This window comes from Plutella xylostella, chromosome 16 (assembly GCF_932276165.1).
Source record: "Plutella xylostella chromosome 16, ilPluXylo3.1, whole genome shotgun sequence".
Classification (NCBI taxonomy): Eukaryota; Metazoa; Arthropoda; class Insecta; order Lepidoptera; family Plutellidae; genus Plutella; species Plutella xylostella.
In genome coordinates, this window is record NC_063996.1 from 5,653,676 (window position 1) to 5,673,382 (window position 19,707).

The 19,707-nt window shown below is 38.5% G+C and overlaps 1 protein-coding gene across 2 annotated transcripts; it reads right to left on the reverse strand.

Annotated features, from left to right (window-relative positions):
- Positions 1 to 1,108: 1,108 nt before the first annotated feature.
- On the reverse strand, positions 1,109 to 19,330 carry LOC105383997 (RILP-like protein homolog). Of its 2 annotated transcripts, XM_048626238.1 has the most exons (9): positions 18,864 to 19,330; positions 13,691 to 13,808; positions 10,626 to 10,765; positions 8,950 to 9,024; positions 6,679 to 6,777; positions 6,172 to 6,353; positions 4,287 to 4,415; positions 1,873 to 1,998; positions 1,238 to 1,374 (listed from the first exon to the last, which is right to left on the reverse strand). In XM_048626238.1, exons 1-8 carry the CDS (start codon positions 19,161 to 19,163, stop codon positions 1,920 to 1,922), a joined length of 1,122 nt encoding a protein of 373 aa, XP_048482195.1. In that variant the 5' UTR covers positions 19,164 to 19,330; the 3' UTR covers positions 1,238 to 1,374; positions 1,873 to 1,919. The 2 variants fall into 2 exon arrangements, with proteins under 2 accessions (XP_048482194.1, XP_048482195.1); XM_048626237.1 differs by lacking the exon at positions 1,873 to 1,998 and having other exon boundaries at positions 1,109 to 1,374; positions 18,864 to 19,329.
- Positions 19,331 to 19,707: the final 377 nt, after the last annotated feature.

Sequence of the window (19,707 nt, forward strand, 5' to 3'; positions counted from 1 at the left end):
TGTTTGGCCAAGTCTATCATACGTTAGGGCTCATTCACACATGACACTCACTATCGCACTACGCGACAGCAACAGAATTGTACCATTGTAATGAGCCCTTAGGTAAAATAGACTTGGCCAACGATACAAATCAATTATGATCCATATGTCTCAACCAAAGACCAAGCATTAACTTCAAAATGTGCATGATACACTTGTACATTTCTCCGTCATTCAAATTGTTGTTTTCGTCCCAAACCACTAACTTTCTATCCTTGTTTTTCATTATAACATTAGTAAACAGTTTTCTAAAAACCCTACTGATCAACGACCCGCTATCTCTTTCACTCTTACCGTCTCTACATATACGACAATCACAATCGCTACTTAGGTCTAAACTTTTGGAAGTATTATGGGAAAACGAGTCTTCTAGTTTGGCAACACATTCTATTTTCGAATCAACTAAATTTGTATTATCTGGCACATCTGTCGAAACGAACATGTTCAGTTTAATCCTCCTAACGTCTACGGATATGTTGCCTAATTCTACTCTCTTATCTTTTGGAAGACCAAGTCCTACACTCGACAATGACATGGTGGATTCCGACTCGGATATACTTCTGCCTCTCGCCACAAACAAATCGTCGCAACTGTTACTGTTCATCATTTCTTTGACCAGAACATCCTTTCTCATACTGTTCTGTGTCTTCCTTCCGTCGAAAGACAGAAATCTTTCGAATGTTGGCTTATCCTTTGTAGATCCTATCGTGAAATTTCCATAATCCAGCAACCCACCACTGTTCTCGCAATTTCTGCCAACACTCATGTCCCAATGAAACGATAACTTTCTGTTCCATTTTGGCGAAACACTCCCTCTGTCGTGTATTTTATAACTGCCTTTCAATGTTGACGCGAAATACGCTCTTATCGACTCTAAAGATGCTCGCCTATTTCTCGACAGCGGAGAAACGGGGATATCTTCAATACTGTACTGCAACCAGCTACGATCCGACCCACAATAAGAGAACGAGGACGCCACGCTATCTAGGGAGCCGGTGACGCTTACACTTTGTAAGTACCTGATAAGTTCAAGCCCGGTCTCTAAAGAAATCGACCGTTGCAATGCTACGTCACATGTTTGTTTTACTATTGGTTCGTACCGGCTGCCTAGCCACGTGCTCACCTCCGATTGGTTGAGATCTAAGCTGAGCAGTTCTTGCCGCAAGTCCTGATTGGTCGGCGGTGTTGGCTCGAGGCGGGTGATTGGCAGGGACAGTCTACGCGGGGGCGTTGGGGGCGTTACCGGTGGCGGCCATCTTGGTTGCGAAGGTGGACAGGGAGCGTCGGGGGAATGACCCCACGGCAATGTCAGACTCTGCAAAGAGCTTGCGAAAACTGTGGAAGTAAAAAATATTTGTCAGTACATATATACATAATTAAAAAATAAATTTAAAATATTCCTGATACTTTTACATACTTTCAAGTTAAATAGTAAGTATTTAAAGTACTAGTTAGTATTTAAATTTGAAATCATATCAGATAAAATATATAAAAACTTTTCAAGAAAAGGGTTATCGAATGTTTGTTAGTAATTCTTAATTACTCTAAGGTTATAAGAGTTCAAGCGTATAACACCACTAAAAAATAAAATAATCTAAGCACAAATAAAAAGTAAATAATTTAAAATAAAAACCCAAAAAATATTACGAAAAATAAGTGTAAATAAATATTTTATTAGCGAATAGCTTTGCGCATAGACCATTTTACTTCTGTGGCACTGTTCAATGGTTTGATTGTCAGCTCTAGTCTAATATAGTACGTGTAAATGTTATACATATTTATCATCATAATATAATATCAAAGAGCTGACAAGCCTAACCAACAACCAAGTACCTCAAAGTTCGTTCTCGCGCACTATAGTGTTGCCCGTTTCGGCTAAGTCAGTTCCAAGGGCCGAAAGAGATGCGAGGCGGCGGCGACCTTCGGCCTTCGTCCTTTGTAAATAGAGCCAGCCAAAACCTAACCAGAACATAACCATTTTGCTTTTAAAAAATATATAAATCATGATTTTCCTAGTAGTGCAAGTCCTATCAAAAGGATAAGTAAAACTTTCGCCTTTTTTTTCGTTAAGAAACAATCAATGATAGGGAATACAATTAAGAAACGAGTATTTTCTGAAAGTGGTTAATAATGAGGTGAAACCTAAATAATACAGTGTTAAAAAATAAAAAGATAAGGTATAAGAATACAGTAGGCATGTAATAACAATTTAATTCTTGTTTCTCCGTTCATAAAGATAAATTGGAAAGTTAAATAGTATAAGGTAGGAAGGAAGCGTCCGTAGTCGAGCGGGCCTCAGTGATCGCTGAGGTTAAGCAACAACTGACACGGTCAGCCATTGGATGGGTGATCAATTTCAAGTGGTGCTTTTCTGGACGCTTCCGTGCTTCGGACGGCACGTTAAGCCGTGGGTCCCGGTTGCTGCTTCGGCAGCAGTCGTTAAGCCTAGTCAGAGGCCTTCGGGCGGCTTGAAAACATCTGACAGTCGGGTTGCCCACTTACCCGACAACTCTTTCAGCACAAGCTTGCTTGTGTTGGGGTCCACCAACCCGCACTTGGCCAGCGTGGTGGACTAGGCCTAAACCCTTCCTTCATTGGAAGGAGACCCGTGCCCCAGCAGTGGGGACGTAATGGGTCGTGATGTGAAATAGTATAAGGTATGCTTTTAATCCCGCGATTGTCACGGGTAAACATTAAAAGCATTCAATTTCAGCATATTAAAATCAGCTAAAATCTGGCAATGAAAGAAATAGTGTACAGAAAACGATAGGAAATCAAAGGAAACGTTTTTTTATAAAACTTTTCGCTGGTTAGAATGATTTTGTCGCCTTTTCTCCAACACATTTTTCATTGGTTAGAAAAAGACAAACGATTCTCTAAATCGGCGAACGAACGAATGAGAATTGACACGCAACAAGATAGAGTGGTGGTTAGCGCTGCAGTTTTGTTTTTCCTATGCTCCGAAGCGCATCGCTAACCACGGCTCTATCTCGTTGTATTAAGCGTGCCGATTGCGTGACAGTTTTTGTTCGTTCGACGATTTACTGGCAGTTTCAATAACTTTTTCTACCGATTTCTGGTAGTTACTTTCATACGATTTTGACAGGTTGTAACTTTTAATGTGTCAAAATAGTATGAAAGTAACTACCAGTCATCTGTAGATAGAGTTATCGAAACTGGCAGTTAGACAGTGACCCCCTTGTAGCACACATCCCTTCAATACAGGATGTTCAAATCATGCGATGTCGTGCGCCGTGCCGTGTGATGTTATTCATTCTCTATCTCTTTCGGCCCTGGTTGCATTTTTGTCGGTCTCTTTCACTCTTATAACAAGACACACTTACCTTGGAATTTGGAAAAAGTTAGATAGTTTGTCTACGAACTAAAAGTAATTTAAAGCCCAAAATCATAAAGTAAAACCCAAAAATGTACCAGAACCAAAAATATAATAATATGTATATGTATAAAGTGTAAGTGAAATAAGCGTACATTTGAATATTTTAGAGGTGTGAAGAGAATTGAGTGCACAAACACCATATTTATATAAGAAAAAAATAAACAGAAACAGAAAATGAACAAAACCCACATACATAGAAAGAATTAACAAACAAAAACAATCACCGAATCAAAAAATTACAACTAATAATAACAACTACTTTTCGTCTAGAGTCCGACAAAGCTATGTTTGCAACGAGTAAAAGATGGGAGATATTTTTTCTTTTAACTGGTATCTCTAAATTATTGAAGAAAAGTACGTACGTACTGTCGTACTACGTCATTGTTAGATATTACTTAGAATAGTTATTGCCCTAATAAGTTTAATAATAATAAACTTTTTAAAGCTTTGTCGGGCTCTTCCATATAATAAGTGACAGTTGGCACGTCACTGGAGGAGGTTCGAAAAAACTTTTCCAGAATAGGTTTCGTGAGGAGGAGTTCGTGCACCTCGAAAAATACATTATACAATAACTGTTTCAGCCACGCTACACCACACTACACAGTGGTACTCACAACTTGCGTATACACTACACAGTGAAACTGATCCGATTGGCCTCAGTCTACTATACAATAAATATAACACATTTTCTAAGCCAGACTACACCACTTCCCCACTACACAGTGGTACTCACAACTTGCGTATACACTATACAGTCAAACTGATCCGATCGGCCTCAGTCTACTATACAATAAATAAAACATTTCCCAAGCCAGACTACACCACCTCCCAACTACACAGTGGTACTCACAACTTGCGTATGCCGCCGTTCTTCTTCCAGGGCGCGTCGTCGGGCTCGCACGGCAGCGGGCCCTGCACTGGCGCCTCCTCCTCCTCGTTGGTCAGCGTGCTGCTCAGAGACGGACTCGTGTCTGACTCGCTGGGGAGATTAAAATAAAATGTGTAAGACAAAGTGAGATTCCAGGATCTGGAGATGAACTTAAAGCCTTATGCTTTTTTGGAGTTGGATAAATGAATAAAAAAAAGAAAGCTTAATTTACTGCTGGGGATAGCATCCTTATGTTTGGTCCAACGATCGCGACTCTCCGCAAATTCAAACCACTCATCACAGACATAGTGTCTGTAGGGTCCTATATGCATGATTCGAAATGTAGATATTGGTTCCACAACGGTTATATTTGATGTTTTAATAGGGAACACCCAAATATTCCGAAAAACTTTTTTCCGAATTTGATAACCCCGAATATGTAATTTACGAAAAATTGCAATACCGATTTTTTTAAATACCGAATTATAATATTCACGAAAATTATAATTTCGAATATTATAATCACGAATATTGTTATTACGATTGTTAAATATACGAATGTTAAAAAATACGATTACTTTAATATACGAAAAATAAAATACCGATTTATTATAATCACGAAAAAGTCAAATCCCGATCGGAAATATGATAATTCGTGATTTTGACAAAAAAACATAAACTTCTTTAAACATTAGAACCAAAACCAAAAGATAGGTGCGACGACGAGCAAAGCGAGGAGGAGCGTGTTAGGTGCACATAGATATCGAAAAACAAAGCGGAGCGCAGCGAAGCGGAGCGGAGCGTTTCAAATATAGAGCAAAACAATTGCTAGGATTTTTATGGTGTTTAAACTTAAAAACCTTAGGACCTAAACCTAAAGATAGGTGCGACGACGAGCAAAGCGAGGAGGAGCGTGTTAGGTGCACATAGATATCGAAAAACAAAGCGGAGCGAAGCGGAGCGGAGCGTTTCAAATTTAGAGCAAAACAATTGCTAGGATTTTTATGGTGTTTAAACTTAAAAACCTTAGGACCTAAACCTAAAGATAGGTGCGACGACGAGCAAAGCGAGGAGGAGCGTGTTAGGTGCACATAGATATCGAAAAACAAAGCGGAGCGCAGCGAAGCGCAGCGAAGCGGAGCGGAGCGTTTCAAATTTAGAGCAAAACAATTGCTAGGATTTTTATGGTGTTTAAACTTAAAAACCTTAGGACCTAAACCTAAAGATAGGTGCGACGACGAGCAAAGCGAGGAGGAGCGTGTTAGGTGCACATAGATATCGAAAAAAAAGCGGAGCGCAGCGAAGCGGAGCGGAGCGTTTCACATAATATAGCTTATAAAATATTGTTTTTATACGCATTATGCTGCATTATTCATATAACCATTTCTTGTTAACTAAGAAACATTCGGGAATTTGTATTTTCGGAATATTAAAACTTCGGGATTCGTAATTTTAACAATTCGATATAATAAAAAATCGTACTTTTCAAACATCGTAATAATAATATTCGGAAAATTGACTTTCGTCATTTTAATAAATGTGTTGTTTGAAATTTCGTTTATAAACTATTCGTGATTTTCGTTATTCGGAAACTTAAAATTCGGGATTGTGAATTATTCGGAACTATGAAATTCGAAATTTTAAAAATCGTTATTTTCATATTCGTAAAAAAGTAATTCGGAATTATGTAGTGTACCCGTTTTAATAGAATAATAGCCCCCTAACGGAGTTAACATTGTTAGGATAAAGATTGCAATCATCCTAACAATGTTAGCTAGTGACTAACTAATAAAACTGATAAACACACATTATACCACCCAAATTCCTTCACCATCATCAGCGATTACAAAGTACCAGGAGCGCATACCTGTCAGGCGGCTGCTCCACCCGGAGCGCGTCCAGCTGCTCCTCGGCGCGGCTAAGCTTGAGCTTGAGCTCGTTGCGCTCGTGCAGGATGGCTCGCAGCTCGCGCACGCTGAATGTGGGCCGCGACGACTGGTCCTCGTCGTCGCAGCTGTCCGGCGAGCCCGCGCCGCAGGAGGCGCACTTCTGGGTGGAATAATGTTAAAGATTAGGAAGACATGTGTGAGACTTGGTAGAGTTCTGGCACGAAAGATATAGGCCATAAAGAAAAATTCATGGGTGCCATCGGCCCTCAGAAAGGAGGCTACTTTCAAGACTAGAATTTATATATAATATATGTTTTTATGTATATGTTAGGATGTATCTTATATTTTTATATCAACTAGGAGCATAATAGAGTCACAAAGAGGTGAGAAGAGGTAAAGTGAGGTCCCACTGCGGCGACTGCACTATGGCGCCGAGCTCTGGACATGTACCAGGAGTGCATACAATGTGAACAAGTGTAAGTCACCTGGTTCTGTGCGGAGTTCTGCTGCAGCGCGGCGATGTCCCGCTGCTGCGACTGCACTATGGCGCCGAGCTCTGTGCGCTCCTCGCACACTAGGCGGAGCTGGAATATAAGAAATTCAACATTCATTTATGACTTCACAAACGTCTGCTATCCTATTAATTTTAACATCCTAATTTACCTCTGTCTTATTTATATGAATATTAATCATCTTCGTCTATCAAGTAGGTTAGGAGAAAATACGAAGAGGACTGAGGAACATAAATACATGGACACCCTTTAGTAAGTAATGTATATTTTATTGTATTTCATGATAAAACTTGGGAAAGGTCGTGTTTTAGCTTGCAAGGTCAATCGACCTGCGGCGGCAAACATAATGCAGATAGTTAACATAATTTATATGTAGGTGCTTATGCTGATGTAACGCCCTTATTCACAATACCAGTATAACAGTAAGTAGAAAGGCTATGTTTTACCTCATATAGTCCTCGATTATCACATTCAGTTATATGAGGTAATGATTATTAGTTATTAGGTTAATCCACGTTTATTAATGAAAGAAATCCAATAATAATTACTCTATACTATGTAATGACAGTTAGGACCATCTGCAAGATAGCCGATATAAAGGTGTTGAAAATACAATAAGCCAAAATAGAGACGCAAGGGCTCGGCTCGATGGGTACAACTTTTGTTCTACGTTTTCGTAAAAAAAATAATGCCTTAGGTCATCCCAGGATTATTCAAATCTAACATTAAATGATGCAGCTACATATTAAATTATGTTCATGCATAGAAAAAGAATTATTCAACAAAAAAACATCATCCCAATAATTTTACCAGCAATTAGTACAAACAAAATAATTATCTCTGTAGTTAGGTATTTAGATTGTGGTCATAAAAACTGTGGCATGCCATAGTCGGCATTCTATTACTACCATTATGTGTAATGAAAGCGTATGATCGAGTTTTTATCCATCATTATTATTTTGTACCACTAATAAGTTTCTTTTTAAAACCTCCAATGAGTTATTCGGGAAATCTATACAATATTTTAAAAGCTATGAATGAAGCATCTTGTATTTATTTATGTACAGTCAGCTGCATAAGTAGCTATACACGTTTGAACCTTGTCAATCTAACAAACCGCCTATCCATTCATTGAATTCAATTGACGGTTCGTCAGTTTGACAAGGTACAGAAGTGTATAGCTACTTATGAAGCCGAGCGTATATGTAGCTCTAAAATAAAACTTAAATTGAATCCGTCAAGTTTTCTAATCATTCTAACCGCACACAGAGTACTAACACGTGCCGAAATTACACCGCAAACGACTGCTTTACGACCCACATTTATGAGGGCAGTAAAGGGTTGTATGTACTAAACAGTTTGATGTGTTTCCCCTTTATCTATCTTGACATGTTTCCCTTTAGCTGTCACGACCCAATCTCGAACACTATTATACTTTCACTCGAGCTAAGTTATGAACTTTGGTATGTTATTTTCTATACGACTACAAAAATCATATTTTATAGTCGTAGGCAGTGTTGGTAAGCTACTTATGTTTTGCTTAAGTTAAATCAGATGACTAAAATAACTATGTGTCATGGAAGGTGACTGAATGTGAATGGAACATGAATAACATACTAGGTACTTATGTAAATAACAAACACATGTGTATATGTAATTATAATAACCGATTGTGCGAATGTGATGCTATGAATGAATAGATGACTGCCGACTGCCTACCGGATGCCAAGGTGATTAGTAAGTCTAGGTCTTCTGTTAGGTACATGATAATTGATACTAAGTGGATACCGTTCGGATCAGCTCAGTACTAATCTTTACATTTTTATTTTTAAACCAGATGTAAAAGCAATGGTCAAGCTAAGTAACTAATCCTCAATTAGAATATAATAGAAAGCTATACGGTAAGAGCATGATTGGCAGTCGTTGTCCGATAGCACGGCACGCGAATCACGTGTCATTTACACATTACGGCGAGGCCCCATTGCTGCTATTTTGTTTATGACAAGACGGTGAAAATTTTATGGAAAACAACGAAGCGCGACGACGCACCGCAGCAATGGGGCCTCGCTCATACAGTCTAAACATTCACTCTCCGTCGTCGGTACGTACTTTAATACTATATTATACACGTAGGTATAATAAGGGGTTGACTCAGGGCTCATTCTGAACGACTACGACTTTTGGAAAATGAACAAACCCTTTTTGCAACAGCCTGTATAATAAAAACTATAAATAATAAGTCACCTGATTCTGCATCTGCTTCTGTTTCCTCCTGAGATCGCGCGACACCTGTGCCAGCTTTTCCACCTGTCCGCTCAGCTGCAAAGAGGCCAGAATTGCCATTTTAAAAACAAAACAAAAATTATTTAATAACCTCCTTGCAGGTTCAACACCACGTGTCACTGGCAGGCAACAACAAAGTAAGATTAGAAGAAAAAAACACTTTCGATATCTGTGTAGTGATATTGATGTGTCGATTATTTATGAGATGTGTGAGATAAGACATTTCACCTTCGATATAATCCAGTAGCTAAGGTTTTGGCATAAAAACATGCGTAAGAGATAGCTGGATTACATATCTGTGATATGTGGGGGATCGTATTTATCGATTTGGATTGAAGTAAATGAAGAGTTGAAGCTTCGGATTATTTTCCGATTTACAGCAAAGAAATAGCAACGAATTGAATGGGCTGAATGCAATGCACCTTCTACGTGCCCTGAAAGGAATTACATGCAGTATATTTATTTTAATGTAGATATTTTTAACACAGAGGAAAATCCATTTAACAAATTGGAATATCGTCAATAATGACATGTAAGTTTCCGCTCGTGTGTTACGTGCAATCATTTGTCATACAAATTGGATATACGATCCGCACGCGGTGACTGCGGCTTTATCAATGTCACACACCATGTAACTATCTCATGACCAATATCAACTGATTTTCCTTATCAGCGGTACCAGATTAATAGTAAACTATTGCTATTCATTTATGAAATTGTTAAATAACAAGATACGATCTAAATTAGCAGCAATCAGAGTGAGATAAATATTTTAATCGTGATTTTTACATGTAGTTTGATAATCAATGCGTCAAATCGCAAATTATTAACAGATTACGTTTTAACTCATTACAACACAAAATAAGTGGCTAACGAAATAATATAAACGGTAACAAGAAAACTTCTTACTCTGAAAAGCCATTTCATAAGAATCAAAAGATCTGCCACATCTTATGATTCTTATGAAATGGCTACCCACAGACCTGTATTTGAATAGACAACGCTTGTCTCATTCCTTGTATAGAAACCAAGCATGCCATTATTTTTATACCTACTGTCACGTCAGTCACGTCACTTGAACGATTTAGTTTAGGAACGTCCCTAATGACACTGCGCTAAGGAAGATAATTTCACTCCCTTTTTACACGCGAAGTACATGCACTTGCGTTGTCTACTCAAATACAGATCTGTGTGGCTACCATTATTTTTCCCCGTTTATTATGAACGTTAATAAACGCAGTACAGAACTTATTCCTAGTCCTGCTCTCCTAGTCTTCGTTATGCGTTTGAGTCGAGACAGCATCTGCTATCCCTGCTTTCCTGTACCTTTCTCAAACTGCTTTAAACAAAACAAGAGATCAACTATAAGGGTATTTATCGGCACTCTTGGTTTACTTATGCTGATGATGAATAAACTCACGCTGTCAATGAGCTGTTGCTTCTCCTGCAGCTGCAGCTTCTGGTGGCGCAGGGTGGAGCGCTGCTTCTCCGCCGTGCTGCTGAGTCAGAACAACACCTCCTGTTCCTACTCTCCTAGTACCTATCTCTCACAAAACGCTTTCGACAAAACAAGGTACATATAAGCAAGAACTTCTTCCTGGTTCTGCTACCCTAGTACCTATTCAAGTGTAACTCACGCTGTCAATGAGCTGTTGCTTCTCCTGCAGCTGCAGCTCCTGGTGGCGCAGGGTGGAGCGCTGCTTCTCCGCCGTGCTGCTGAGTCGGGACAACACCTCCTGGTCCTGCTCGCGCGCTGGCGACGGCGGCGCGCTGCTGCCTGCGGGGGGAGGGGGGACTTTCAGTGCTTGCGAAAGAGGATTAGGCTGTTTTTAACAGCATGCGGATTTCATCACGCACGCGGGATGGCACGACATTTCCCCGCGTCTCGCGTGCATATTCCACGCGTTACAATGAATACTTGTATAAACACGTGCTGGGCAATCGCGCGTCGTGATCAAATCCACATGCTGCTAAAAACAGCCTTATGTATACTTATAGTTTTCCTTGCGTGCTTAGAAAACTGAACGAAGTAGTGAGGTAGACGAAGTTGTCCAATCAGGATTGTAGACGAGGTCGTCTGAAGGGGCCTAGTGATATTATTGTTGGATTTCCGTGAAAGGTTCAGTCCAGAAAGTATTACGAACTCATAGCATTGTTAGTCTAAATGGGCCAGCTAGCAAATGCAGGCATTTAGGCTTAAACTGTAAAAAGTATTGAATTTACAGTAATACATAAGCTCATTCATTTTCTCATCATGATACATTAAGACAAAATAACCCCTCTTTTCGCCTCCACATCTATTTATCCAGGTATGAACTTTGTGCTCGTTTTAAGACCATTATCTTTTTACCATGATGTTGTGCAATAACTAGTTTCATTACCAAGGTTACAAGGAAAAAAACGCGGTTTGAAACTTGGCATTAAAGTTATTAAGCAATTCATTAAATAACTTCTCATAACAACTCGTATTTACAGTGGCGTGGCATTCTAGCAGCTTAGGATTAGCTCGTAAAATATTTTGGGAACGCCTAAACAGATTTTCTTCCAATATGCCTAGTAACACAACAACTTTCAAACAGACATGCATAAAGCAACATACAGATACATGACACGTCAAACCCACAACACGATTCTTTTTCGGTCAAGGGTAAACTTTAAAGAGTACACACATATTTTTTTGTTGTGTAATTACAAAATTCCTAACGCAAGTCCTATTGACTACTCCCCGTTAGTCAAATAAACTACCAGATTCAACACATCATAAACATAATTTGTTACGTCCTGTTGAGTCGGTACTATCTAGCTGACCCCAGCGGACCTCTATTAATTCTAAAAATAGATATTCTTATTGGTATCTTGTCTCTTTCGAGTCCACACCCTATCATCTTTTCACCCTATATACAATAGCGACTCAAAAATTGGGGTTATTTACACCTCATAGCACGCTAGTATCCTAAGGGTGGGACAGTATGTAAACTAGGTACCTAGCTCTCATTTAGCTATCATCAACCAGGCATCATACCCATGTGTGTATGTAAAGTATTAATTGCAAATGTTATTTTTTAATCCGATAACTGTTACTTTGCATTTATCCACGTGGTTACTCAATCGGAACCCGGTGAACCGTAAAGTGAATTAAAACATAAATACGTCAAGGTATTCTGATCCGGGATGTTACGAAAGTTCCTATTAGATAGAACTAGAACTCGCTAATTACACTGACAACTTTCGGATGAAATTCTGGCAGCCAAACGGAGAGGCAATTTTCATAAACTAATCACTAAATTTAATCATCTTCCAATAAACACTCACTGCTCAACATCTTATAATTAATATGCCGGTGACAAACGCTAGAGGGATTACAGTTTGCCACACCGTTGTGGAAATATTACAGAGCAGAGCTTTATTGTCATCCAGTGGCAGAACTGCCATGAAACACAGGTCACTCTAATAACATAGGTGCCTATTTAATTTTCAGCTTGATGAGCAAATCAATGAGGGGCTTATAATTGACTCTGCCTCAGCCCATAATTTATTAATTTTCAGTCGTGGTCTCTGCAAAATATCCAGAACTTTCTACACGTTTTGCCTACACAGGTGGGTGTATTGTATAACTTAGGCTAAACTCCAGCCCAGATAGAAATAACTTAATCAATAAAGTCCCCCCACGTGCGAGGCGAATGACTAAACTTTATATTGCTTTATCCAGACCAGACTAAAGGAAGGTAGGTACATAAAAGTCAATATAATCTCGTGGAATTCCATTTAATTAAGGCTGGCAAAGAGAGCGACGGTGTTTTATTAAAATTGTATGCCGAAACTATGAGCAAACAAAAGCAGACACCTTATTAAGGCTAAAAACCTGTCCACGTCTAGAGCTATAGGTATGTAGGGATTTTAAATTGTAACCTAAAAACATTTACGTAGGGACTTAAAAGCCTGGCGAAAAATCCTGACGTTAAATTGTGAGCCTTACTGCTAACGACATAAGAGTCACGCAGTATGAAAGTTACAGGTTGAATAGTAGGTCTTTGTGTCACTATTTTGCGACGCGGAAGACGCAAAGGTTACATTCCCGTGCAGTTAAATGCCACGCTATAAGTAGCATCATAAATCAGACGGGAAATACTGACCCATATAAGTTGCCGAAATGGCTAACATTTTAAAAGGTTGCTTTCAAAAGGAGCTTGACAAGCTTTTATCATATTTTTAGCCCCAGTTTCACTATAGTCTGTTAGATCATTAACACCCCTGTTACAATGTAATGTCATCAATTATACGTCATCTCCATATTAAATTCTTAACAGATGTGTCAAAAGTCAACAACTAATCCCTTGTTATGATCTAACAGAGTATGGTAAAACTAGGGCTTAGTTTCAGTTTTTCATTGCGTCGTCTCATCGTCATTACTGCAATTTGGTACTTTTTTATGCCAGTTCCTTTGGGACGTTCGGCAACGCACCAATGGGGCCTCTCTCTTACCATCGCTGGGCGCGTTGAGCGTGCGGCGCAGGCGCTCGTTCTCGTCCTGAAGACGCGACTCGGCTGTCACCAGACATTTACAAAAAATCTCCGTCGCGCTCGTTCTCGAGGCTGCGCGATGTGAGTGAGCGCGATGCAAAACTTATGTCACGTCTTAAATGCTACTAGCTCAGGTCCGCCGACTCGTTCCGCCATTGCTCCTCGACCGCCTCACACTCACCGTCGCTGGGCGCGTTGAGCGTGCGGCGCAGACGCTTGTTCTCGTCCTGCAGGCGCGACACGGCCGTCACCAGGTCCGCCGACTCGTTCCGCCATTGCTCCTCGATCGCCTCGATTTCCTGAACCAAAATGAGAAAGTTAGTCTTTATGTTTTACTACTTTTAGGGACATACATACAGCTACATCATTGAAGGGTTATTCGGTGGTATTCAAATAGGAGGTGTAGGTAACTAGGTATCTATCAACAGGCGATTGACATTATACATAAACTATTATAGTATAGTATAATAATTATACCATAAATGTTTCGTCCGTACATGTAGTTGTACATCTAACTATAAGCGTCAGGGCATTGGCACATTGGCACTCCCTGTTCGACAAACGTTGTTCACATGATCAAATTCACATTCGCAATCCATCATCAAGGATCTTCAACACTTTTCTAAAATCTAAGGGTAAGTAAAATATTTTTTTTTTTATTGACAATGGAAAATAAATTTTCCATCTTTTATTTAGTGTAGTCGTAGTCCATCATGAACAAAGATTTCAGTCTTAAGTACATAAAGGGAAAAATATATTAAAGGAAAATGGTTCTTGTCAATGCTGCCTGAAAGCTTGTTATTGTGCGAATCAACAAATCTTTTCGAGACCCAGCATTTCACAAGCCAACCTTTTATCTTGATGGAATTTAAAATCCCCGACTTATTTTTAATTCTACAAGATTTTCTATGAATGGGAATTTAGATTGCTTCAAAGATGTTTTTGTGCTTATTGTGTACATACTGTGTAACGAGACTATATGGTAAATCTGCAATAAGGTTTATTTTAGTAATTACAATATTAAACGATAGTATGAATGTAAATTAATTGATTTATTTACAATTGATTCATTAATGTTTCTGCACCCACACTCAGCCTACCTCGAAACGGAGTACTGTAGTAGTGGCGTGATTGTGTGTGTGTGCTAATCTTCATTACTACGGCAGAGTGGAGGGTGTCCCACGCTACCATTTCCCATTTGATTTATTTACACTTACTCATGAATAAATGTATCGCCTTCAATGGAAGTTTATAAACACTTTTATCTGTACATTCTGGCAGAAAAAGCCGCATAAAGCGACCTAACCTACATTTATAGCGTAGGTTTCTAAGTCCTACTATTTGCACATTATTCTAATGTTTTGAAATAAATTATTTGCATTCTGCTAAATACATACGTCAAGGTAATAGTGGCATATAGCTGATAAATTGATTTTGTTGGCCAAGGTCTATTGATTCAGCACAATAACTAACGGTATCTAAGCATTTTAATGTCAAGAAACTTACCGCTATGTGTATGTAATGATACCAAAATAATCATAATCTGTACGAAAAATATTATGCATTTTGTATAATTATGAAATGATTCACGTAACTTGACCAAAAATAGCGACACATTAACATTATCACTCAAGTCAAATATCAATATAGCATCTCGTGCTAAGTGAAAATAAGAAATAGTGCAAGTAAAGTAGAAGAAGTAGTGTAATATTTGTGCCTACCTGCTCTTGGGTAAGAAAAATCAGCTGATTACAGCTTGGGTGCAAAAGAAAAAAATTACAGGAAAATTGTTCAAGATTCGTGGACTCTACAGCAATACTTGCAATTTCGGCGACCAATCAACTAACTTTTAGGTCTTCTTCAGCATTATTTATGCATAGGGCACCGTCCAGCACCCTTTCCATCTTATACAACTAAGTTCCCATTCATGTCGTTCAACGATGCTCTAAGAAGCCATATTATGTAGTAAGTGTAAAAAACATAGATAGGATTTCCAGAGGGTATTTTACCAACAACGGTTGTACAGGAAAACAACTATCTCAGGAGACTAATTTTGATGGATGGGTCCATAATTTTGGCTGGCATTTCATTCATACTAGTAGTTTTGTTTGACCTACATGCACGACCCTACAGAGTGTATGGCTGAATTTGTGTGGAGGAGGATAGTGGGAAGGCTGGAGTGTCACTTTTTAACCAAGAATTCTCGAGAGACGGCCTATTCCCCATTATATTAGGTCTCGTAACATAACAAAATATAAGTTAGGAGTCGGAACATAATGTGGATGCAGTATTTACACCCCTGCCTACTACCCCTAACGGAGCACATTATAAAACAAAGTGTAGGTATATGTTATATAGTTATAACAGTCATGTAGTTTTCACGATAAAAAACTTCTGAGGCTAGACGAAGATCAGATAAGGTAATTATACAAGGAACCTAATGCAAGTGTTTTACGAGTAAATGTGAGTTCATTGAATCTCATCATTGTGTTTATTTGTACAATGAAATATTGATACAGATAACAACGAACATTATGATCTGCTAGAGAGCTGAACAAACAATAATTCATGATTTTTTACAAGTCAAGTAAAGAATACATTTATCTTATTTTGAGACTTCTATAGATTGTCATTTGTCATGTTAAGTGATATAGAAATAGTACCAAAAAGTAGAGTTACCTTAGATCAAATTAAGTATTACTGATTAACCGACTTCGTTTTGACTGGACCCGTGGAAAAAGTAATGTGTAATACAGGTCTGTAAGGCTACATTTTCTATTAAATAAGAATACCTACTTAGCTATATTATGTATGCAAAATAAAGGGTGGATCGGCATAGTAAACGAAGTTGCAACGATATTAATTAGGAATACTAGAAAAACATAACGCAAGTGTTGTGAAAATGTAATTATGTACAGTTAATGTGTTTGTATTAAGTTTTTTTTTATGAGATGAAAGACTAACTGATTACATCCATTTAACATAAGTTAGTAAATGGTTAGTGCTTGCAGTTACGAGTAGTATGCAGATAAAACAAAATCAAGACTCGAAATCTCATATTCGTATAATCTCTCAAGGTTATCACGGGAAAAGACTTTATGACTTCAGAATTATGTGTTACTAAACCGAAGTAAGAGAGCCCAACCCATCGCATATTATTAAAGCATTTATATCATAGATTGCCATAACGCCTTATGAAATATATCAAAAGTACGTTAAACTAACAAATGGATAACGTAAACTAAGTAATGCAGCGGTATCTTACCAAACAACGGAGGCCTTCAGTTTAGGCATTTGCAACAAAAACTGTAATTTAAATTGAGGTTGCAGTCGGTACTCCAAGTATAGTTAGCAAATGACAAGTACTTAGGGACCTTATCTCGTTGCAGTAGAGTCCAATCGATAACGGCAGATGATGATTAAATCTTGTGCATTTATACCAATGGATTTAGGTATGATTGAATGTACTCAGAGCAAACACGCATACTGAGGATGCTTCAACCAACGTATTGTTTAACCGTTGGTTCAGTTATTATAATGAAGCTCGGCCAATTATTTCATTTGTAAGATGATACCTTAAACGGTAAAGAAACGATGTTATAAGTTTGAAATGTTGTCTATCAAGGGATTGTTGTGTCTGACTGTCTGTGGCATCGTAGCTTCGAAATATCGTAAAAATCTGTTCAACGGATCTAAAGTTGTAAGGAAATTTCTTATGAAAGCCTAATCTACGGTTTACTTCAGTAAGGGTATGGTCAAAGATTACAAAATAAGGTATGGTAATAGTATCTATGATCAACAGTATTTTTTGTTTGAACAGAAAAAAACGTTGTATTACAACTTAAATGCGAGAGGGGGAATGGTCCAAGCTTAGAAATGAGTTGAAACCTAAGGGATACGCACAAAAGTTCCAGTCGAGAGATCCAGGTGCAGGTACTTAAACCCCAACAGAGAATAGAATAGAAAGGTAATTTTGTCAATCATTTGTATAGTACAATTTGAGATGACTATTGCACCAGTGATTAACTTTTGCTTTCACTATGTGAGTAATTGACACAGCAGTTAGTAAAAAGTTATCAATATGTAACGGTTCAAACAGATAAAAGTAAAAGTTCTATTAGAAACTTACAAAAAAAGTGTTGTAAACTCAATACATGTATAGCCTGCTACAAGTAGGTATAGACAGGCAGTATAGGAAATTATTACTATATGTAGGATCATAAGTTATAAACTGGTAAAAGTCAATCAGTAGTAGTAGCATATTATACTAAATATTTGAGTTCAAGCTTTTTATATGAAATGCCCTAAATATGGAATTATGGTACAATAAGGCCATTGCTAATTTGGACTGGGACTCTTGGCCAATTATTAAGGTGTCTATGATATCAAGTGCATTTATTAAAGTTATTTATTTTATAAGTACATAAATAAACTTAAATTCATTAAAGAGTGTTATATTTTTTCTTTGAGACACTATTATGCACTCTGTGGTTAGAAACTAACATGAAAGAAGTGTAACTGTTGAAAACAGAATTCACCAATAATAATAAGCAGGAGTCTAGGCTGGCTGAGCTGAAATCAAGGGGATATGTACAAAGGTTCCACATGAGAGAGAGATGTACCGGAACTTCGCCCCCTCAGAATAGAATAGAATAGGAGTCCAGATTAACAAGGCTCTTCTATGTGTACATTAATACCACATGTTTTAGCAGGATATGAATAATTACTAGCAAACATGCATATTCACACTTTGGGAGCGTACTTAAAATGTGTGATTTAGATTTATCTTTGATGATTCCTCAATTATTTATAATTTGTACATTGAGCAGAAATAAATAGGAAGTGTCTATTTAAAACATGAACACATAAAAATAGGAGTCACAATGAGTATATTGAGGAGGCATGTGTTTAGTGCACATAATACTATGTCAATAAGGACCCCAAAGTGTACTAAACTGTGGACGCTACAAAGTATCTTACATCTATGTTTACATGTGAACCACAGGGCTTATAATACTGATTATACTTTGTAAATTATAGTTGACAGTGCAATAAAAATTCCATTGCACCGCTCAAATACTAATTTATCTACATCGTGACATTGACCTAAACACCATGTGAAGGTGTATTGTAGTATATATGAGGTAGCTGACCCAATGAGTGTATATAGCGACTTCGCCAGTGGTGCGATGTCACTGTCGCGCAATAACACAGCCCCTACAGAACTGTTGCACTGTTGCAACTGCTTGCGCCCGATGCAAACAGAATGTGTCGAAACGAACGCTGGTTTCGTGCACTGCTGCACGCACGCACCACCAGCCGAATTCAACTAACAGTGACCTCTAAGCACTTACCTTTTCGAAGCGTTGTCTGTATTCTGCCTTCTCAATCTTGTCATTTTCCAGCTGCGATATCTTGGCCGTCAGCTCCTGTAGTGCTTGGTTCTCCTTCTCCGTGCGCACGGCGAGGTTCTCCAGTAGCTCCAGCGCATTGATCACCTTCGGCAGCAGCGCTGTGACGGCGTCAGCGCCGTATCTCTCGATTATTATTTCACATTCCTTCCCGATGTCCGCGGCCAAGTCGTACACATCCACCACCGTCACCTCGTCCTCGTAATCGGGCATCTTCATCGAGATACGCCTGCGGTACGACATTGAAAACACTTTTTTCACTGTATAATCACAATATAAAGATAGGATCTGTCCGATTTATCGAAAACTGACCACCTTTCCCAAATACGCCATCTTCACTTGATTCCCCCGTCACACGCACACACAAACACACACGAATGTCACGAATGACGGTCGGGAACTGACAAAACAAAAGTACTCTGTGGTGTGGAATGTGAATGGGAACGAACGAACTAAACAAAAAGAATGAAATAATCGATGTGACAAAATAAAATTCGTTCAGGGTAGTGCTGTGCTATTTCCGTTAGTAACGAATATTACAACGGTTACCAACACTGTACGATAATAATTAAAAATATAAGAAGCGGAAGTTCCGTATATCCTCATCCTCACAACTCACAAAGCGGTAAACCCAGTGGTGTACTTATAAAATGTGGTTGGTCTTTTTGAATTTTAACCAGCACTGCGTTTGTATTTTCTTATGTAGAACCAATTTTCTGACATTATGCTTTTTCCTGTAAGCATTGCACCTATATTTAGTATAAGTACCTACCTACCTGTATAAAGC